The sequence below is a fragment of the Poromitra crassiceps genome (genome assembly GCF_964638095.1).
Source record: "Poromitra crassiceps genome assembly, chromosome: 12".
NCBI lineage: Eukaryota > Metazoa > Chordata > Actinopteri > Beryciformes > Melamphaidae > Poromitra > Poromitra crassiceps.
In genome coordinates this window covers 37,939,996-37,960,869 of record NC_139632.1, presented here as the reverse complement: position 1 = coordinate 37,960,869, position 20,874 = coordinate 37,939,996, and the positions used below count along the sequence as shown (strand labels likewise).

The 20,874-nt window shown below is 44.6% G+C and overlaps 2 protein-coding genes across 2 annotated transcripts in view; both read left to right on the top strand.

Annotated features, from left to right (window-relative positions):
* The window catches only part of LOC310786213 (rho GTPase-activating protein 39-like), a gene marked incomplete at both ends in the record, with an annotated part of 34,622 nt that extends 31,628 nt beyond the window's left edge, over window positions 1-2,994 (top strand). The window contains 3 exons of the mRNA XM_083647382.1: window positions 383-474; window positions 2,462-2,631; window positions 2,800-2,994. Of these exons, the coding sequence (XP_083503508.1) occupies window positions 383-474; window positions 2,462-2,631; window positions 2,800-2,994 (457 nt within the window). The remainder of the gene's footprint in view (window positions 1-382; window positions 475-2,461; window positions 2,632-2,799) is intronic.
* An 8,549-nt stretch (window positions 2,995-11,543) lies between these two features.
* On the top strand, window positions 11,544-20,701 carry LOC310786212 (leucine-rich repeat-containing protein 41-like; the record flags this gene model as incomplete). Its single annotated transcript, XM_083647381.1, has 7 exons — window positions 11,544-11,883; window positions 14,629-14,862; window positions 14,986-15,153; window positions 16,262-16,360; window positions 18,365-18,493; window positions 19,301-19,373; window positions 20,205-20,701. 7 exons carry the CDS (start codon window positions 11,544-11,546, stop codon window positions 20,422-20,424), a joined length of 1,263 nt encoding a protein of 420 aa, XP_083503507.1. The 3' UTR covers window positions 20,425-20,701.
* Between the last annotated feature and the right edge of the window lie 173 nt (window positions 20,702-20,874).

The window sequence follows — 20,874 nt, the reverse complement described above, 5'->3', positions numbered from 1 at the left end:
CCTTTTCTGCCGAGAAACTCTGCTACTACTCTTGTTTAATTGTTGTTATTGAGTCTAATTCTGCAATAACGGCACTTATGGCTGTGTTTCCTCCTCTACTAACGTCAACATTAACCGCTCATTGCTTCGGGATACTGTTTTGCCAGCGGCATCCCTGATTGGCCGGTTACATTGACAACTGCGAGGCGGGCCCCTGATTGGCCCGTGCACTTTGTGATTTCTGAAAATGGCAAACAGAATGTGAGGTCACGTGATCAGGATGGTTTACCAGGCTAGAGGATATATTAAGGGCCACATACAAATGTGTTTGAATTCTGAGTTTAAAGTCCGAGTTGTGACTTGGGAGAGAAGTGTAACAGGCCTGTGACCTTGTGACCTCCAGAGTTCCGGGTGACATAGATGAAGTGAACGCCCTCAAGCTGCAAGTGGACCAATGGAAAATCCCCACAGGGCTGGAAGACCCGCACATCCCAGGTACACATCCCACACACACACACACACACACACACACACACACACACACACACTCTTACACACTCACTCACACACACTCACTCACACTGTAAACGTCTCATCTCAGCAAAATCCAGTTTCCTTGGATTATTTACCCCATTTTTTTATATCGTTCATGTGCACCGAACTCATAATTGTGAGATTTCCGACAGCACCTGAAGGCAGCATGATAGCTAGAATACCAGCTTCTTTTGCAACATTATAATGCTGCGCGTGGATGTTAGCAGAACTGACCCTCTAGTCTACAGTAGTTGTAGTGTGATCAAATAAATGAATCAATTTGTGGCATTTGGTCGCATCTGACCCAAGGGAAATTAACATTCTGGTTAATGGAGGAGGGGTTGCGGGTGGGTGAAATAATGCATCATTAACAAGGAAAATATGAATTACATTCTCTAAAATGTGAACATATTTTAAGCTTCATTTCTGCTTTTTTGCTCGTGCGCTGTCATGTCCAACACAGGAGATATTAGGCTCATTAACTCACAGTGAGCATTTACGCACGAGGGAGGCACAGCAGCCTCACTTTATTACATCATTCTTCCTTATATATAAATATAAAGACTTTATTAAATAAATCTCCAGACACACCGTCCGGATCTGATCTAATGTTAATTAATGTTCTGTGTTCTACACATCCCAAAGGTCCGCTGTTGCACACACATCTAGCAGCAGCAGAAACGATAAGTGCGTCTCCCCATTAAGAGTGACGCTGTGTAGACACTAATAACAATTATTTCTCATTTCTATTATACAAGAGAGAAACAGGAGCGCATCATAGTGTACTGTACATACATACATAAATAAACACACTGGAAACATTTAATTACTGAAAGGAGCCTCTCTAATCTTTAAAGTAAATAGTTAAAGAAAACAGTCACTCTGAAAACTCTGAAATATGGGGCGGTGCGGGTCTATAAATCGTAGAAAATAATTAGTTCGGGTGGGTGTCGGGTGGTTGATTTATTGCGCACCTGTGGATTCGGATGGCATCAGAGCCGATCCGCGCATCTCTAAAAGGGACACGCTTTTTTTCTGCCCCATTTTTGTAGTTTTCTTCTGTTGCTTTGTCAAGTTCATAATTGTTGGATTTTTCTTCATTCTAAAGCTTTTAGGGTAAAAAATTATAATTCCTGGAAGATCAACGAGTTTTGAGATGTGTATTTCAGAACAGGAAGTTAGGGAGTTTGTATTTTCCAACTTGCTTCACACATTCATTGTGTGTGTTTTTGTTTGTTAGTTTTTTTAGTTCGCCCCTTAAAAATAAAATAAAATGCATAAACCAGAAAGGAAGACATTTTTCTTAGGTCACGGAAGCGCTCCGACTTTGAAATGGAAAGTCATGTAAAAGTCATAGAATCTTACATCAGGGTCACAGTGGAAACTGAAAGAAAGATCTGTCGCTTTTTTCATGAATCACAAAGCTTGAAAAAAATCCAGCGACTCTTGGAAAATAAACAACAAAGCTTTAATATAAAAAAAAACCATCATGCCATAGCCTTCATCGAGGTTACCTAACTTAGCTAATGTTAACTTAACATTTCAGCAAAAGTCTTCCACAGGGATTTGCAGGAATTTAAAGTCTTAACCTGCTTTCTTTCTGTCTGTCTGTCTGTCTGTCTGTCTGTCTGTCTGTCTGTCTGTCTGTCTGTCTGTCTTCCTGTCTGTCTACCTGCCTGTCTGTCTGCCTGTCTGTCTGTCTGTCTGCCTGTCTGTCTGCCTGCTTGCCTGCCTGTCTGTCTGTCTGTCTGCCTGTCTGTCTGTCTGTCTGCCTGCCTGTCTGTCTGCCTGCCTGTCTGTCTGTCTGCCTGTCTGTCTGCCTTCCTGTCTGCCTGCCTGTCTGCCTGCCTGTCTGTCTGCCTGCCTGTCTGTCTGTCTGTCTGCCTGTCTGTCTGTCTGCCTGCCTGTCTGCCTGCCTGTCTGTCTGCCTGTATGTCTGTGTCCACAGCGTCTCTTCTGAAGCTGTGGTACAGGGAGTTGGAGGAGCCGTTGATCCCGCATGAGTTTTATGAGGAGTGTATCAGTCACTACGACAGCCCAGAGGCAGCCGTCAATGTGGTGCTGGGCCTGCCTCACATCAACAAACTGGTGCTCTGCTACCTCATCCGCTTCTTACAGGTAACACAGAGAGTTCTGCTTTAACTTTGATCTGATATCTGATGGCCAGAGTTCTGCTTTAACGTTGATCTGAAATCTGATGGCCAGAGTTCTGCTTTAACTTTGATCTGAAATCTGATGGCCAGAGTTCTGCTTTAACTTTGATCTGAAATCTGATGATTGCTGCAGGTATTTGCCCAGACTGCCAATGTGTCCATCACCAAGATGGATATAAACAACCTGGCCATGGTGATGGCTCCAAACTGCCTGCGCTGCCAGTCAGACGACCCCCGCATCATCTTCGAGAACACCCGCAAGGAGATGTCCTTCATCAGGGTGCTCATCCAGCGCCTGGACACCAGCTTCATGGACACAGTGCTATAGCCCCCCCACCATCCAACATCCACTCTTTAGCCTCTCCCCCTCCATCTCTCTCTCTCCCCCCGAAGCCTCCCCCCCCCCCGCCCCCGCAATCCCTTTAACCCCCTTTCAGGCCAGGCTCCTGCAACCTTACCCCAGCACAGGGACACCACACACACACACACACACACACACACACACACACACACAGACCCACACACACACACACACACACACACACACACACACACACACACACACACACACACACACACACACACACACACACACACACACACACTCCAGTGCTCAGCATTGCATCCCACAGTTTCTTGTAGCTGATTTGGGGAGGGGGGGGCACCTGCCACCTCCTACCCACCCTTCTTCTTTTTTAGTACACGCAACACCAGATATTCACAACTTGGAACCTAAAACGTCCGATTTCATCCGTCTTTTTGCGTGTATCACGACAGATTGTCCACTGTGATCAAAGTAAAGTCCACACACATTACATTGTTGTTGAAAAGATGAGGCTGTGTCCAACATGAGCTGACGCTTTCAAAATGAAGATGCAGACGCAAAAACAAGCGCACCTCAGAGCAGCCAAACGGCACCGATGTGTCTCACAATGTCCGAGTCACTGCCACACACTTTACTCCTTCATCCAAGAGGCTATCTCACAGATCATTGGTTATGGCGTCAACATTTAGTCAGGGACGGCCTAAACGTGGCTTAAAGCCATAAGACAAACCGCAACGTCATTGGCTTTTGTACTATGTCTAATTGATCACTGAAGCCAATGATCTATCAAGGACATGTGGGTGATTTTGGCATCTGTGTCCTCATCGCTTAAGTGACCAACAGGCCAATCTCACAAAAGTTGGTCTATCTTGAAAAAATCTGCCTGGTACTGTTTGTCCACACTCATAGGTGCTACCGGCCAATCATTCCCCCCCCAACCTCAACACGCCCCCTCCCACCCCAACCTCAACACGCCCCCTCCACCCTCCCCCCCCCGAGGCCCATCGACAACAGATAGAGGAAATTACTGCAGCACTGCCAACAAGGTCCCACCTAGGAAGAGACGTTTCCACAGATCGTACTTCCTGCGAGGGATTTGAGAACTGCTGGTTTCACCCACGGTACCCCCCTCCCCCCCATCCTCCACCCATCCGTCCAACCGATCCCTACAGAGGTCAACACTTACCCACATAACCCTGGACGACCCCTACAGAGGTCAACGCTTAGCCACATAACCCTGGACGATCCCTCCACTCTCGCCGCGGCTGAGCCTCGTCCGGCCTTCCTGCTCACTAATGATTTGTGAATGTGTCTACCTGTAAGTGTCCATGTCCTGTCCATGTCTCTACCTGTCCATGTCCATGTCTCTCTACCTGTCCATGTGCGTGTCTGTCTTCCTCTGTCTGTCATCGTTTACAAAACTGAACCTGTCTGTCTCTCGGATCTTTGTCCGTAAGCAAATACTGTTTATTTCTTATTCATTTGTGTTTTTGTTTTTTTTGCTGTATTTAACAGAGTTTTTATGTTTTTTAACCCACATGATCTTTTTATATGATTTTATTTATTTCTATTTATTTGAGCGAGATTATCCTTATTGCCTTCTCAAGATGTTATTGAAGGCTATTGTAGGCTCCAGTGTCTTATCTGTTGTTGTTTTTTATTTTTGGCACATGAGTGTAAGCGTGTGACGGCCTGGGTGCGTGCTGTGATTTTCAATATGGCAGCCGGGCACATACATGTTATGATGTGGCTCTGCAGTGTGAACGTGTGAACATCATACATGTTATGATGTGGCTCTGCAGTGTGAACGTGTGAACATGTGAACGTCCAGTCCTGCTGTGATCTACTTGATTCTTCTTTTTTTTGTGACACATTAAAAGGGATGGTTGTGGATGATCTTATCTATTGAGACACAGACACACACCATCCTGGGACATACACACACCACCCTGGGACATACACACACCACCCTGGGACATACACACACCATCCTGGGACATACACACACCACCCTGGGACATCACTGACTTCCAACCCTGAAAGTCCAAATGCGACTCTCGTTCTCACTTTCACAGTTAATCTTTCCGATTTTTGTTTCTTTGTGAATGAAGTGAGGGTGTATGGCTGTGTCTTTAACATGCAGCTCACTCCACTGCCAACACCCCCCCCCCCCCCCACTTACATAACATGTACATTGAACCACTGTACAGACAGACTATGTAAAACAAGTACCGTATATACAGACTACTGAAACAAGAGAGGGAAAAAGCATCATAGCGTAACAGTGTTAACATATGTGGCAGTAAATGTAACAGGGTGGGGGTTGTTTCATTTGATTTTTTTTTTCTGTCTTGGAAAAATGATTTGCTCACATTGACCAAGGTCTAGAAGTGGTAATGTGTTAAACCCATTTAGGAGGTTCCTGCCCATCAGCCATGAAGCTACCAGAAAGTGTTTTTCAACCCGGATACCTGTAGCCTTTAGGTCTGATTCATACTCCAAGAAGAAGTGCTTTGTCTGGAGGAAAAGAACAGTTTCTTTTTGGGCAATTCGGAGTGTTGTTCATGGTACGTTGCACAGACACTTTCGTAAAGCTGCGCTAGCTAAAAAATTTCTGTCAACAATATGCCTGTATCATCGGCGTAATGTCGGATTTATGTCCCACTGGATTTACCACTCTTGTCTTTTTGGTTTCCTTTGGTATGAAGCGGTTTACTGACGTCGCCTTACAGGATTTCTCTGTATTAGGAGGAAGTTTTGCCTCCTACTACCACTGTGCAAAGTGGACTAGTGCAGCTTTCATTATTGTAACTTTGTCACTTTCCTTCTACTGAACATGGTATCCGTCATTTTTGGCAATCGCTCGCTTCAAAACTCACGTTCATGTCTACGCGAGTTCTACGCGTCTGTTCAGCTTTCCTAACGAATGGATCAATAAATGGCCAAAATCTCGCAAACAACTAATTGAAGGGTGGGAGAATATGTATGAATCAATGGAGAGAATGAACTCCCCCCCCCCCCCCCCATGTGACTTCTCTGGAAAGTATGAATCTAGCCTAATGGGGGGGCGGGGGGGGGGGATTTTTTATTATTATTATTATCCGAGCCTAAAACAGCTTAGAGAATCAGAAGCCTCGGAGATAGCCAGGTCTTTCAAAAAGAAGAAGAAGAAAAAATAAAATATGTTACGACAGTATGTATGAGTGTGTGTGTGTGTGTGTGTGTGTGTGTGTGTGTGTGTGTGTGTGTGTGTGTGTGTGTGTGGGGCAGGTTTGTATGTGAGTGTATTTGTTTCTGTAAGAGATGGTTGTAGATAGACTAGAATGCAGTGCTGTCCTGTATTGGCCAGCCCGTTCTCACTCCGATGGCATCAAATACCACCGCTTTGTCACACACCTTGTGCGTGGGATATTGAGCCCCCCCCCCCCCCCCCCCCCCCACACTTCCCCGAGGGGAAGACCACCGACCAAGTCTGAAACCCCCGAAAGGGTTCTTCCCCTGGGAACCCTAAGCCGGAGCCTTCCCCTGGAGACCCTGAATGAATTTATTATGTATTTTTGAAATGGGGACAATGTACATTGAACATTAACCGTGTAGAAGAAGGAGATATGTACTGTACCAGGTTCTAGCAAATTGCTATTTTCAGCCTATAGAAAACAATAGAGTACACAAACACAATCATTACACATTAAAAGAATACAAAAATACAAGTAGTCAATAAGAAGATACAAACACAATCATCCCCAACCCTGAAACAGCCCTCTACACCAACAACAACCCCCATCCCACAATATCCAAACCCTAACCCCAACCAAGTGGCTATCAGTGCCTAAACCCAACCCTTCCCCAGTATCTAAATCCAACCTGGAGACCCTTCCCCAGGAGACCCTTACCCAGTATCTAAACCCAACCTGGAGACCCTTACCCAGTATCTAAATCCAACCTGGAGACCCTTCCCCAGTATCTAAATCCAACCTGGAGACCCTTCCCCTGTGCCTAAACCCAACCTGGAGACCCTTACCCAGTATCTAAACCCAACCTGGAGACCCTTCCCCAGTAGACCCCCGTGCCTAAACCCAACCTGGAGACCCTTCCCCAGTATCTAAATCCAACCTGGAGACCCTTCCCCAGTAGACCCCCCGTGCCTAAACCCAACCTGGAGACCCTTCCCCAGTATCTAAATCCAACCTGGAGACCCTTCCCCTGTGCCTAAACCCAACCTGGAGACCCTTACCCAGTATCTAAACCCAACCTGGAGACCCTTCCCCAGTAGACCCCTCGTGCCTAAACCCAACCTGGAGACCCTTCCCCAGTATCTAAATCCAACCTGGAGACCCTTCCCCAGTAGACCCCCCATGCCTAAACCCAACCTGGAGACCCTTCCCCAGTATCTAAATCCAACCTGAAGACCCTTCCCCAGGAGACCCTTCCCCCGTGCCTAAACCCAACCTGGAGACCCTTACCCAGTATCTAAATCCAACCTGGAGACCCTTCCCCAGTAGACCCCCCATGCCTAAACCCAACCTGGAGACCCTTCCCCAGTATCTAAATCCAACCTGGAGACCCTTCCCCAGGAGACCCTTCCCCCGTGCCTAAACCCGAGCTGGAGACCCTTACCCAGTACACCCTCCATGCCTAAACCCAACCTGGAGACCCTTCCCCAGTGCTTAAACCCAACCCAACTTACCCCCCTGTACATGCCCCCCCCCCCCCCAGTCGTTTAAAAAAAATGCTCACCATTGTAAAGCTCCATCTCACTGTCTGGCTGAATAGGATCATACAATTGATATCCACTTTGATAAGAATCACAGGTATCTCTTTGCTAAAGCTGTGACAGGGGGGCCTCTGACAGGGCCTTGCTGCAGCCGCCCCCTCCCTCTGGAATGCCCTCCCCAGTCACATCTGACAGGCCAAAACTCATTGTCTTTCATACTCATTATGTCATCTTTCAAAAAAAAACTTTTCACTGTTGCTTTTGACCTATAATATTTCTCTCTCTCTCATCTATTTTAATATTTTCTCTCTTTAAAGTTGTTTTATTCTGTATTTGTAAAGTGTCTTTGAGCACGGTCAAAAGCAACAGTGAACAGTGAAGCACTATATAATATACATTACATTACTAAACATACAATAATGAGTATTAATGTTCTGTAATTCTACTCATATTCTAATATTTAGTATATTTCCATTCTTACACTTATTAAACAATAATTAGAGAGAGACCATGATGATGCCAGCCTTAAAATTAGATATTCCTCTAAATCTGGCTTCAAACGGGCAAAATTTCAAATGTAAAACGGCCAAATTTTGTGTGTGTCCTGCAGAAGTGGCCCCCCCAGAGCTAAAAGTCAAACTCCGCCTATGCCCCTGTACCTCACCCCAACCCCAAAGCGTCAGCCCGACCAGGTGCATCCTGCTTGTTTAAACAGTGTGTCCGTGTGCATCTCATACTGACGCCCAGGGGCAATATCTGACGCACAAGGTGCGTGACAAAGCGGCGGTATTTGACTCCGTCGGAATGAGAGTGTGTTGGTATTGACCCAGCAAATCAACCAATTAGCATGCAGAAATAGGGTCTTCACTCTTTTCAACTTGAATTTACTAAAAACATGAGAATATACAAGGTAAAACAAACAGAATTTACATAAAAGAAGTGTTACAATATTTAGCTTTAAAAAAAAAGATAAAGATGCTCTTTTTAATCTTTTTTTTCTGACTACTGTTGTTTTTTTTCTACTTGGTTCCTACTAATGTTCAATTGATAGTCAGTGTCGATGCTGTTCTTCTGATGATTCATGTAATTAAAACCACATTGGAGAGAAGGTGCGAGACAGCTACTACGGTATGTGCTCTGTGCTCCTCACCTCGACGTAATCCTCAAGGTTTTTCAGTTGTATCTTATTGTCCACTGTCACTCACACTGTGTCCGAGAGAAGACTCTGGAAGTGTAATTGGACGTTGGTTTAATAAATGATTCAAATGTCAAAAATAACAACAGATCTTTCTTTGTTCCTTTCCCAGTGAGACAAGAAGTTAGGAATACCCAATAAATAAATACCAGACCCTGTACCATTCACAGGGGTTTTGTTGTTTTGTTTGGTTTAATCATTTAACATGGTGGCCAATTTATAACTTTAATTGTTTAACATTTTCCTATATGTATTTACATTTAGCAATGAAGTATTTGCCATTAATAAGTAAACTCGGTGTGTGCATATACACTGCAAAGAATGGGTGTATGAAAGATCCTCCAGATTGTGTGGATGGGAAATATAATAGCATAGCATATAACCAGTGGTTCAATGGTGTCACTGATGATGTCATAGACATTGTGACATCATTATTGACCAAATCATCTTATGACATCACTGATGATGTGACATCATCAGTGGGACAAAAATGTAAACAGACAGACAGACAGACAGACAGATATTGCCCACTTGCTCACTTTTATATAAAGGATGGTTAAGGCAACATACCTACATTGGTTTAATGTAGGCTAGCATAATGTATGTTGCAAGGTTTTGAAAGATGTGTGTTTCTTTTATCCAATACATACAATAAAGTATAACAGCCATCTTGTTCCAAGTGAAAACTATTCATAATCCCCAACAATAGGCTAAAGGTGTGTGCTCCAGTGGAACTAGTGTGAACAGAGGACTGAGGCCCCCTTGAAGTCTGAACTCTGGAATCTTGAAGTCAGTGTAAACCGTCCAAAATTCTAAACGTTATCCTTTTCCTTTGTTATTGTCATCTATAGTGGTTTGCATAAAAACACACAATTTGATTAGGAAATGATTGTATCCTTATTTAAATATGTGATTTGATTAAAAAAACGTTTAATTCAATTTGTAACTTACTTGACAAAGTAACTGATATAATATTACTGAAATCCTAATGGTAAAGTTATATTACTGAGTTAGGCCTAATATGTAATATGATGCTTTTGTAATGACACTGCTGGGAGGTAAAAGCTTTTCCCTTAAAACACTGCTGAGTGACGGGGTGGCTCACATAAAGTGAAGTAGTCCACTTCCTCAAAACCAGAGAACCACAGACCTGTTGGTCGCAAAGGGTGCAATGGCGTATCTACACCAGTAGGAGGCAGCAATGCACTAACCCACGCCTAGGCTGCCGGAAACTAAACGAAGAAGAAGAAGAATAACAACAACAAGTGTAGCTAACGCTAGTTGCAGTAGCAGCAGACAGGACACATTCGAAATTGCGTTTCAGGACATATTTGAGAATGGATTTTGGTCCATTCCAAAGCCATGAAGCCTATGCTGAGGCGCTCCTGCGGGAACACGGAATTAGATGTTCCGCAGCCGGCGGCAGACTGAGCATGGGCCTGACAAGTCTGAAGAACATGTGTCTCAAAGCTGCCAGACAGCATGCTGCTGCTCTGGATATGAACGCTCTTCTTGGTACGGTCACGTACGTGTAGATACCCTGGGTCTGGGTGTAACAGATGTGTGGTCACGTACGTGTAGATACCCTGGGTGTAACAGATGTGTGGCAATTTGAAGAGTAGCTCGGTAGTGTAACTGTGTTGCTCGGGAACCGTTTGGAACCTAACGCTAGCTTATGTCCTGTCAGTTATTGTACTAGCAAACACTGCAACAGGAAGTCAGCTGGGGTATTTTCAAATGTTGATGTTGTCTAGATGAAACCGTCTATAATATATACACCGGTAATTTGTCCATAAAACTCAACTCGACTCTACTTTGTTTTAACTCAGAGCTCCCGACGTCCCTCATAAAGGATCTCTTGCCTCATCTGACCATAAGTGCCCTGGATAAGATTCAGCCAGCCCTGAATCTCAGAGGTAACAACTGAAGTTAAAGTGCAAAACAGTGTTGTGTATTTTTTCCTTTCCTGTTTAGATTCGAGGAGGCCATTCGTAAAGTTTCCATATAGAATTTTTTTAATTTTTGGTTTGTGTGCTTTTAGGAATATCCACTTACTCTGGGTGGGACGCAATCCTGCTAGACTTCAGTGGACATAAGAAGAAGTTACAGTTCACTGTAGGTGGCATGATTTATTTCGATCATGATTCAAAATCTCCTATGTAGTGAAACCTTGATCCCAAGTGTGACATGTCTTCTGTTTTCTTCCAGGCAACAGACATAGACACAGAAGAAGAAAGCAAGCAGGAAGTCATGCGCAAGTGTTTTGAATTAATTTTCTATGGCCACTACCACAAAAACCTTGCCAAACACATCTCAAATGTAAACATCCACCATCTCCTCTTGGTCATGGCCAAATCCCTCAAAAGTTTTCGTTTGAGATACAACAATTTCCTTTGCAGTTTGACTACTGAGCAACGACCTCTTCTGGAGATCTTGGAGAAGAGCGTTAGGTGTGTTGATTTCACACACTTCTTGAAAATGAAGACTTATAATAATAACTACATGTTATATGTCCTGCACCGCATGCTAGACCACGGGGAAGCTAAAGAACTCAACATAAAATATCCACACCCAGCGGTACTGGCCTGGATTCTTAACGGTAGAGGATCTCAGTCTGCAGATCACCGGTATCAGGTGAAGTCGATGCATGGCGTAAGGGCAAGGAACAGCGCTACAGGCACTGCAGGAGAGGCCAGCAGTAGCCCGGTCACTGAGACAGAGTCTCGTGACAATGACGGAGATCACGCCACCCCATGCAAGCGCCCAAAGCTGGATTCTGGATGTGGGGAGGAGGAATTAAATCTTGTGGACCTTCAGGTTCTTTGTCAAACCTTCTCTCCATCCGTTGGTCACGCTCCAGAGGCCTGTCCCCGGGGACAGATCCAGTCACTGGAGCTGACCGATTTTGGACCAGAGATCCTCAACGTGCTCATACCCTTCCTGCCCACCTGGCTGTGCCTTCGCTCTCTCACTCTACAAAGCCGTAAGTTGTAGGCTAATCGATTAGTCATTTAGTAGTCTATAATAAAATATCCCAAAATGGTGAAAAATGTCAATCACATTTTCCCCAAAGCAAGATTACATCCTCAAATGTCTTTGTTCTGTCCTGACCAACAGACAGTCCACAAAATAATCAGTTTACTGTCATAAAAGACTAAAACCAAAAAATATTGACATTTAAGAAGCGGGAACGAGATAATTTTAGTATTTGTTTTATTGAAAAATCACACCCAGGTGTTGAAGTAAGCGGGGCAGGTTTAGGAGCAGTCATTGTCATTGTCATTGAAATCATTGACATTTTTAGAAAAAGCTTCAAAAGGCATACAAGTGATTCACGTTTGTGAAGATTATCCTGCCGAACCCAAATTACCACTCCCATCATCTTTTGCTAACCACAGATTTTATGCATGTAAGTGAAATCGCCATTCTAAAATCCCATTGACTTTTCCCCATAAGATCCCAGATCCACACACACAAAAGTAGACTAATCGGCAGATACAGAAACTACTTATGCTTAAGGGCTTCGACAGCATAATAACCTCTGCTTCATCATTAAATTTGTACTTAAAAATATGCAGATAGCCTGAATGAAATGGATAATGTGAACACTCCAATGTGAGCCCCCTCAGAGTGCAAACTTAAAGGAGAATTTCGTTTTTTTTTTAACCTGGACCCATCTCCTGGCAATAATTGTGATTTGGCCACTCACCCAGCGATGTCTGCGGCGTTTCTGGCCGTCCTAGCGTTGTTTTGAGATCAATAGCGTCCAAGTCAGTTGTAAAATGGAGCTGATTTGGGGCCAAGTGTGAGCCTGTCTTTCCTGCATCTAAATAGCTATTTTTATTCCCGTTTTGCCACATATCGTAATAATGTGATCCCTCAACATCCACCAGAGTGATATTTCGCCCCAGGCCATTTCCTGGACTCTCACAGGGATCAAATTACCTCAAACGTGATCTCGGTCACCAAGTCTCGTGAAGTCCCGCGATACTTTCCTGCCGGCTGGCCAACAACAGGTACACGCTTTGCGGTGGTGGTTTTAGCGTAACCTATGTGGGGTTAGGCATGGGTCGATTTCCGGTTTTACCGGTTCGGTTCGGTATACGAGCCCAAACCGGTTTGATCACGTGCAAACCGAAAAAACCTAAAAAAAAAAAAAAAAAAATTTTTTTTTTTTTTTTTTTTAGTTTTTTTTTTTTTTTTTTTTTTGCCAGTCCATTCTGATTGCACTATTGTTCGTATTAGCCTCTTCTCAAGTTGCACTAGTAGGCAAAAGTCTTATTTTGTTTATTATGTTGATGTTTGAAGAAAAGTTAAGCTGAATAGTTATGAGAAATAAAAACAGTGTGTTGTTACAGTTAAAAGGTTCTGCTTATTTGTATTCAGTGTTCGTGCTGGTTGGCAGCATACCAGCTTAGAGGTGCATTATCGCCACCAACTGCAGCCGCTTTGATACGTTTTTTTGGGGAATATCGAACCGGTTTCAAAATGTTCAAACCGACCCATGCCTAGCCCCTATATTGTGTGAATTTGTGAGTTTTGAAGTTTATAAGGCAGCTCAGCTGTAAGCCAATCCATTCTGATTGCCCTGCTTGTGTTTTTATTAGCCTTTTTCTCAAGTTGCACTATAGGCAGAAGTCTTATTTCATTTATTATTTTGATGTTTAGAAGAAAAGTTGAGCTGAATAGTTATGAGAAATAAATACAGGGTGTGTTTGTTACACAGGTGTCCTGCTTCTTTTTATTCAGTATCATTGCTGGTTGACAATACCAGCTTAGAGGTGTATTATCGCTATCAGGTGGACTGAAGTTGCACTACAGACAGTTATGGGCCACACTCGGGAGCCCTGCTTGAAAAGAAAAAAAAAATTTTTTTTTTTTTTTTTTTTTTTTTTTTTAATTACCAAAAAAATCGGTATACCGGTTCGATCCGGTTTAGACGGCAATATCGAACCGGTTTTAAAATTTTCAAACCGACCCAGCCCTATGTGGGGTTTGGCGTAAACTATGTGGGATTCGAAATAACGAAGGTTAAAAAAAAAACGAAATTCTCCTTTAAGAGCCTGGGTCCAGACCTTGGAATCTAGCCTGGGTAAACCCATCCCCCAGTGACCTGCTCTCAGACAGACCCTGCTCACTAGTCGAGAACAGGTCTGAGAGCAGGTCACGTGGGGGCTGGGTTTACCCAGGCTACTTGGAATCCACCCCCTCCATGGAGTTGAGTTTGGCTGCTCTTGAAGATGGAAATGAGTGTACGAGTTGATAATTAAGTCTGAATCACCCAAATAGCGCTGCAACGATTAGTCGATCGACCAAAAATTAATTGGCAACAATATTTTTTTATTGTTTCGAGAAATTCTTATGAAGAAAAAACCAAACAAAAATTCCCTCGTTCCAGCTTCTTAAATGTGAATATTTTCTGCTTTTTATTTAGTCTTCTATGACAGTAAACTGATTATCTTTGGGTTGTGAACTGTTGGTCAGGACAAAAGAAGATATTTGAGGACGTCATCTTCGGCTTTGGGGAAACAATACAATGAATTATACAATTAATCGATTATCAAAAATAGTTGACGATCCATTTTCTGTCGATAGGCTATACCGTTGCAGGTCTAGCACTATTCAAATGTAATATTTGTGATACTCCACATTTGATACTACTATTGATTTGTATTTATTAAACTTGGTATTGGCATCGATTGACGTTCTGGTGTCGTGACATCACTAGGCGGCCCCGACACCTTCTTCGGCTCGGACTTTGTGAGGTCCCTCAAACAGCTGTCCGACACGTCGGGCAGCTCCCTGGCCGACCTGAGCTTGGCGCTCCTGCACGACGCGGCGTTCACGGAGACGCTGCTGGACGCCAGCCCCAAACTACGCTCCCTCAGCGTGCTGGTCCTCCCGTGGGACTGCGGCCATGCGGTTAGGAACCGGCCGAGGAGCGCAACGCAACACAAGAGCGGTACAGACTGTGAACGCACGCTGTGCCAAATGTTTAATTGGGCCAATAATGGAGTAATTGCCTCTTCTTCTGTCTGCTCACAAAGGCACAAACAGTTTGATGCTGTTAGCGTTCTTTCCACAGAGCTGCCTCTTGAAAAGCTGTCAGTCGGAGTACAAGTCACCCAAGAGATAGATCTACACAGCATCACGTCTGTGCTGAAGCGCTGTCCACGTCTCGCATCACTTCAGGTGTCTGAGATCAGGCTATCAGCTGGTTCCTCACCCCATCAGCTTCTCACCACTGTGTCAGGTAATGATTGATTGATTGATTTGATTGGGTAAGGGGACATTCACACCAAAAGCGTTTCTTTCACTCAGAACGCTATGAAAATCATGTCGAGAGCGCTTCCATTGTGCACAAAACACAGCGCACGGAGCATTTTTTTTGGCGCTCCGTTTTATTTTCCCCTGCAGTCGCGCACACTAGAGTTGACGAGACAACGACCACACGGACGGTAGCCAGCTGATTTTGTCTGTTTGATGTTGTTGACTGTCAACATGAAAGCCAGATTATTTGCGAATTCTGGCAGCAGCAGAGGTTGAAAATCCCTCGGGAGGAGAAAAGTTAGGAAGAGTGAAAAAAACGAGCAGGGCGCTTTTCCTCTAATGTTCAACTTTTTTCAGCTTTAAAACGCCCACAGCGCTCCTCCAAAAACAACAGACGCCACCAGCGCTGAAACGCCAGGTGCGTTCATTAAAAGAGGAGCACGTTTAGCGTGTCCTTACATAGAGAATGAATTGCAGAAAGACGCTGGCACCTCCAAAAACGCTTTTGGTCTGAATGTCCCCTAAAGGTACAGACAAAAGTACATCCCAGGGGATAACACATAAAAGCGTACTTAAACATTGTTTCCAACATGGTCCTCGTTGGTGGACAAAACGACAAGGAAACAACAGCGTAAGAAGGAGCACCCAATGATAAATCTGGGAAAGGAAGGTCAGAGAGAGAGTTGGGGTTTGAGGGGTGGGTAAGGGGAGTGTCTAGGGGTGTGTGTGTGTGTGTGTGTGTGTGTGTGTGTGGAGGGGGTGGGGCTCAGGGAAAGGGGCCATAACTACCGGTAGTAGGGATAGGAAGGTCATAGTCTAGGTTCGAGGGGTGGATAGAGGAGTGGCTTGGCTTGGTGTATGTGGGTGGTGGGAGGGTAGGGTTAGGCTTGAATAGGATTAGCCATGTTATTGAGGTCCCCCGAAACAGTCTTAAACTGCCATAAGGCTGAATATGGCCCCACCACTGTGCTGTGGGCTTCAAGGTATCTGTGCTTGTATGAGTCTGGACAGACAGGGACTTGAGTTGTTGGTTTCCACCCGTCGAGAGTTTGATATGAAGTGTGTGTGTGTGTGTGGTGTTGTTGTTTTAGAATCAAATCTACACTTAAGGAGGCTCGACTTGGAGGACATCAACCTGGCTGATTGTCTCCCTGAGATCCTGAGTCTACTCAGAAACTGCATGTTGGAAGGTAATATCTTAATCTAAAATCCAACACAAAAAGCCACACGTTTTATCAAAGGAAAGCAAATCGAGTTTCTTCCTTTTTCACAGAGATGTCTCTCTTTTAGAGAAATATATTATATACTTTTTTCCACCCTGTAACCTCAAACTATCAGAAACCATCTGGGTTCATATTATTCAGTGAAAGAGATTGACAGGATCAGTGATCATTAACCGCTATCGGCAACTAAATGTGGTATCAATATATCCAAACTAACTCGTATATTCTTTTATCATGTATAGAGTTGGTTCTCAATCACAGTGGCTCTTTTGCTCTGTAAAGAAAATTGGTTTCAAACATAACGTGATTTCCTTAACTTTAAACCAGTTCATGATCACTTTTACGTAGACCATCCATTTTTACATCTCTCCATAGTGCAGTGGTTCCCAACCTTAGGGTCGGCCTGAATTTTATTAATTAATTAATTAATTTATTTATTTTTACACCACACACAATGTAAAACTAGCAAAGAGGATTAGGGTTACTTGTGATATACACATCAGTCCTTTAAATCAGGATTCTGAGTGTACTGCACTGTAACACAAAAGCTCTGATAGTGGGTGAGAAAACACACTAACACACAGCTCTGATAGGGGGGGAGAAAATGTTTTCTCCCCCACTATCAAAGGTAAAGGTAAGGTAAAGTCCCAACGATTGTCACACACCAGTGTGCAAAATTTGTTCTCCGCATTTGACCCATCCCCTGGGGGAGCGGTGAGCAGCAGCAGTGCCGCGCTCTGGAATCATATGGTGATCTAACCCCCCAATTCCAACCATTTTGATGCTGAGTGCCAAGCAGGGAGGCAATGGGTCCCATTTTTATAGTCTTTGGTATGACTCGGCCGGGGATCGAACTCACAACCTCCCAGTCTCAGGGCGGACACTCAGACCACAAGGCCACTGAGCTGGTTAAAGCTGTGTGTTACATTGTTTTCTCCCTCACTATCAGATATGTGTGTTAGTGTTTTCTCCCCCATGTGTTAGTGTTTTCTCCCCCACTATCAGAGCTGTCATTTAGTGTGTTACAGTGTGTGTTTTCTCCCCCACTATCAGAGCTGTCGTTAAGTGTGTTACAGTGTGTGTGTTTTCTCCCCCACTGTCAGAGCTGTCGTTTAGTGTGTTACAGTGTGTGTGTTTTCTCCCCCACTATCAGAGCTGTCATTTAGTGTGTTACCGTGTGTGTTTTCTCCCCCACTATCAGAGCTGTCGTTTAGTGTGTTACAGTGTGTTTTCTCCCCCACTATCTGAGCTGTCATTTAATGTGTTACAGTGTGTTTTCTCCCCCACTATCAGAGCTGTCGTTTAGTGTGTTACAGTGTGTGTTTTCTCCCCCACTATCAGAGCTGTCGTTTAGTGTGTTACAGTGTGTGTTTTCTCCCCCATTATCAGAGCTGTCGTTTAGTGTGTTACAGTGTGTGTGTTTTCTCCCCCACTATCAGAGCTGTCGTTTAGTGTGTTACCGTGTGTGTTTTCTCCCCCACTATCAGAGCTGTCGTTTAGTGTGTTACAGTGTGTGTTTTCTCCCCCACTATCAGAGCTGTCGTTTAGTGTGTTACAGTGTGTGTGTTTTCTCCCCCACTATCAGAGCTGTCGTTTAGTGTGTTACAGTGTGTGTTTTCTCCCCCACTATCAGAGCTGTCGTTTAGTGTGTTACAGTGTGTGTGTTTTCTCCCCCACTATCAGAGCTGTCGTTTAGTGTGTTACCGTGTGTGTTTTCTCCCCCACTATCAGAGCTGTCGTTTAGTGTGTTACCGTGTGTGTTTTCTCCCCCACTATCAGAGCTGTCGTTTAGTGTGTTACCGTGTGTGTTTTCTCCCCCACTATCAGAGCTGTCGTTTAGCGTGTTACAGTGTGTGTTTTCTCCCCCACTATCAGAGCTGTCGTTTAGCGTGTTACAGTGTGTGTTTTCTCCCCCACTATCAGAGCTGTCGTTTAGTGTGTTACAGTGTGTGTTTTCTCCCCCACTATCAGAGCTGTCGTTGAGAGACTGCCGGCTCCTGGAGAGATGCAGCAACAAGGAGGAACGTTTACAGCAACTGGTGGACTCTCTGAAGAGAGTGACTTCTCTCCACACACTCAGCCTGGCTCAGAACCGCATTGGTAAGAGAGTGTCCTCTCACCCACACCCAGACTGGCTAGAGCAGTCAGAGAGTGTCCTCTCTCACCCACACCCAGACTGGCTAGAGCAGTCAGATTGTCTGAGCTGTTGCTCATTTGGCCTGGCCGCTCTGCTGCTGGTTCCAGTGTGCCGCTGCTACCTCGGCCGCTGCAGCGAGATGAGTAGCTGGCTGCTGTATGCCCTAGAGCTGTAGCCTATGCCCTGGGGCTGGGCGATAAATGTCAATTCGTTTCTTGCTTATTCAGTGGCTCTTTTCACCTGATAAGTAAAATACATAACCTGATTGCTAAAACCATATCGCCCAACCACAGTATATTCTATATTCTATATCTGTTCTGCTCTCCTCTTCCACCCTTCCCCTGCTCTCTCCTCCCCCACATTCCCTGTTCCCTGCTCCCTCCTCCCCCACACCCCCCTCTCCCTTTCCTTGCTCTCTCTTCCCCCACATTCCCCTGTTTCCCGTCTTTACTGTCCCTTCTTGTGACTATTCATGACCATATCGCCCAGCCACAGTATATTCTACCTGTTCTGCTCCCTCTCCACCTCCTCCATTGGGAATTGGGGTGATACCAGGCTAAAATAGGGTACAACAATACTAACATTTGTAATGTGCCATAAATCAAAGCAAATTGACATTATTAGTCAATAAAGAAGAGTTAAATGAATGTTGTATAGTGGTTGGTATTTGGTATTAGTAGGAAGTGCTATTGGTGTATCTCTACTTCATTTAGTATTCCATGTAGAAATGTTTCAGCAATGTAAAATCAAACCACTGCTTGCATCAACAGCCAAGAGTGTGCCTGTACTGGCTGAACTCTTCACAGGATCCTCACCAAGCAAAGTGACAAAGCTGGACATCAGGTAAGTGTTAACTTCTAGACTGATTCATCAGTTGACCGGTTAAAGGTGTTGTAGGCCAGAAATAAATCATGTGAAGAATTTGTGTTATAAAATTTATTAATTTTTTCTATATTTAAAGAAAAAAGAAGCATACATACATCATTGACATTGAACATTGCAATGTGGTGCTATCAGCTGCTCAAGGCGCTTATGTATGTAATGGATAAAGTGCTTGGGATTTCACGCAAGGGGTCCACAAGACACCAGCCGGGCAAGCCAACCATCACCCCCACCCTCAGTCACCTGTCGCTCTTAACCTCGTCAAAGTGCGCCAGAAACTGTTCCCAGATAGTTGAGAACCTCCCAAGCGAGTTGGTCCTCAGGGACCTGAGTCTCTCCATCTGTATAACAGAAATCATGTCCATCAGCCATACCCGAAAAGAGGGTCGAGAGGAGGACTTCCACTCCTTCAGAATGAGTCTCTTGGCAACAGTGGTCAAAAATGATTTATTGAATGACCAAACACACGTACATATCACGAAAGTGTGGTCATGAAGTGTTTTTCTCGCAAAAAGTATAGCCTAATTAGAACACAATAAAATACTTAATGAATGTTCTCGTAATTTCCAAACATTTTCTGGCCTGAAAATGAAGAAAATCATTTTCCATACTTACAGACCTGCGCAAGAACCCCATTTACAGTGCTGGAGTTGTGTTGTTGGCGTGTTACGGGTCAGGATTGATGGTGTGTGCGTGCATGTATACATGTATGTGATGCTCATATAGAAGTGCTATATAGGATATCATGTTGTGTACAGACATTTCTGCTTGTTGTCTTTTTGCCCTAAACAGCTCCAACTTCATTCAACCTGCCGAGCTGCTGGAGTTGGGCCGGCAGATGGAGAGACATCGCCCACCGCATCGAGTGACCCTTGACCTCAGGAGAAACCCGTGGGACCGAGACCTGGAGCTGTGGCACGCTGCACTGAGGAAACTCCGTCCAGCCTGTGACTTCCGGATCGACAGTTGGAGATCCAGGGGCACCATGGCAGACTACATCAGCAACATGTGAACAGCAACATGGTCGAATGCTGGACTCAGATGTTTCTGGGAGACTAATGGCCCATTTCCACAGCTGGTATTGGCCCGGCTCGACTCGCTTTTTTGTAGCTTTCCACTGGTAAAAAACCGGGACAGCCCGGGTTGAGTCGTACTTTTTCTAGTAGCACCTCTGTCGAGGTCCCAGTACCACACGGTGACGTGAAAAACACTGCAGACGACTGATTGGTCAGGCGGAATCGTGTTTACCGCGTCTCTGGATACCAGTTTCTCTTGTGTGTAAAACATCATTTCCCAAACTCTCCTGTTATTTCCAGCAGTCTTGTGCTGCCTTCAGCCATATTACTATCTGTGCTTCATCAGCCTCTTGTGAAAGAAAATCGATCTCCTTTCTCAGCCTTAACAAGATGGCCGTTTTCAGTTTATCTCCTCCCTGTTGACCCTACTCCCCATCCTCTGCTGT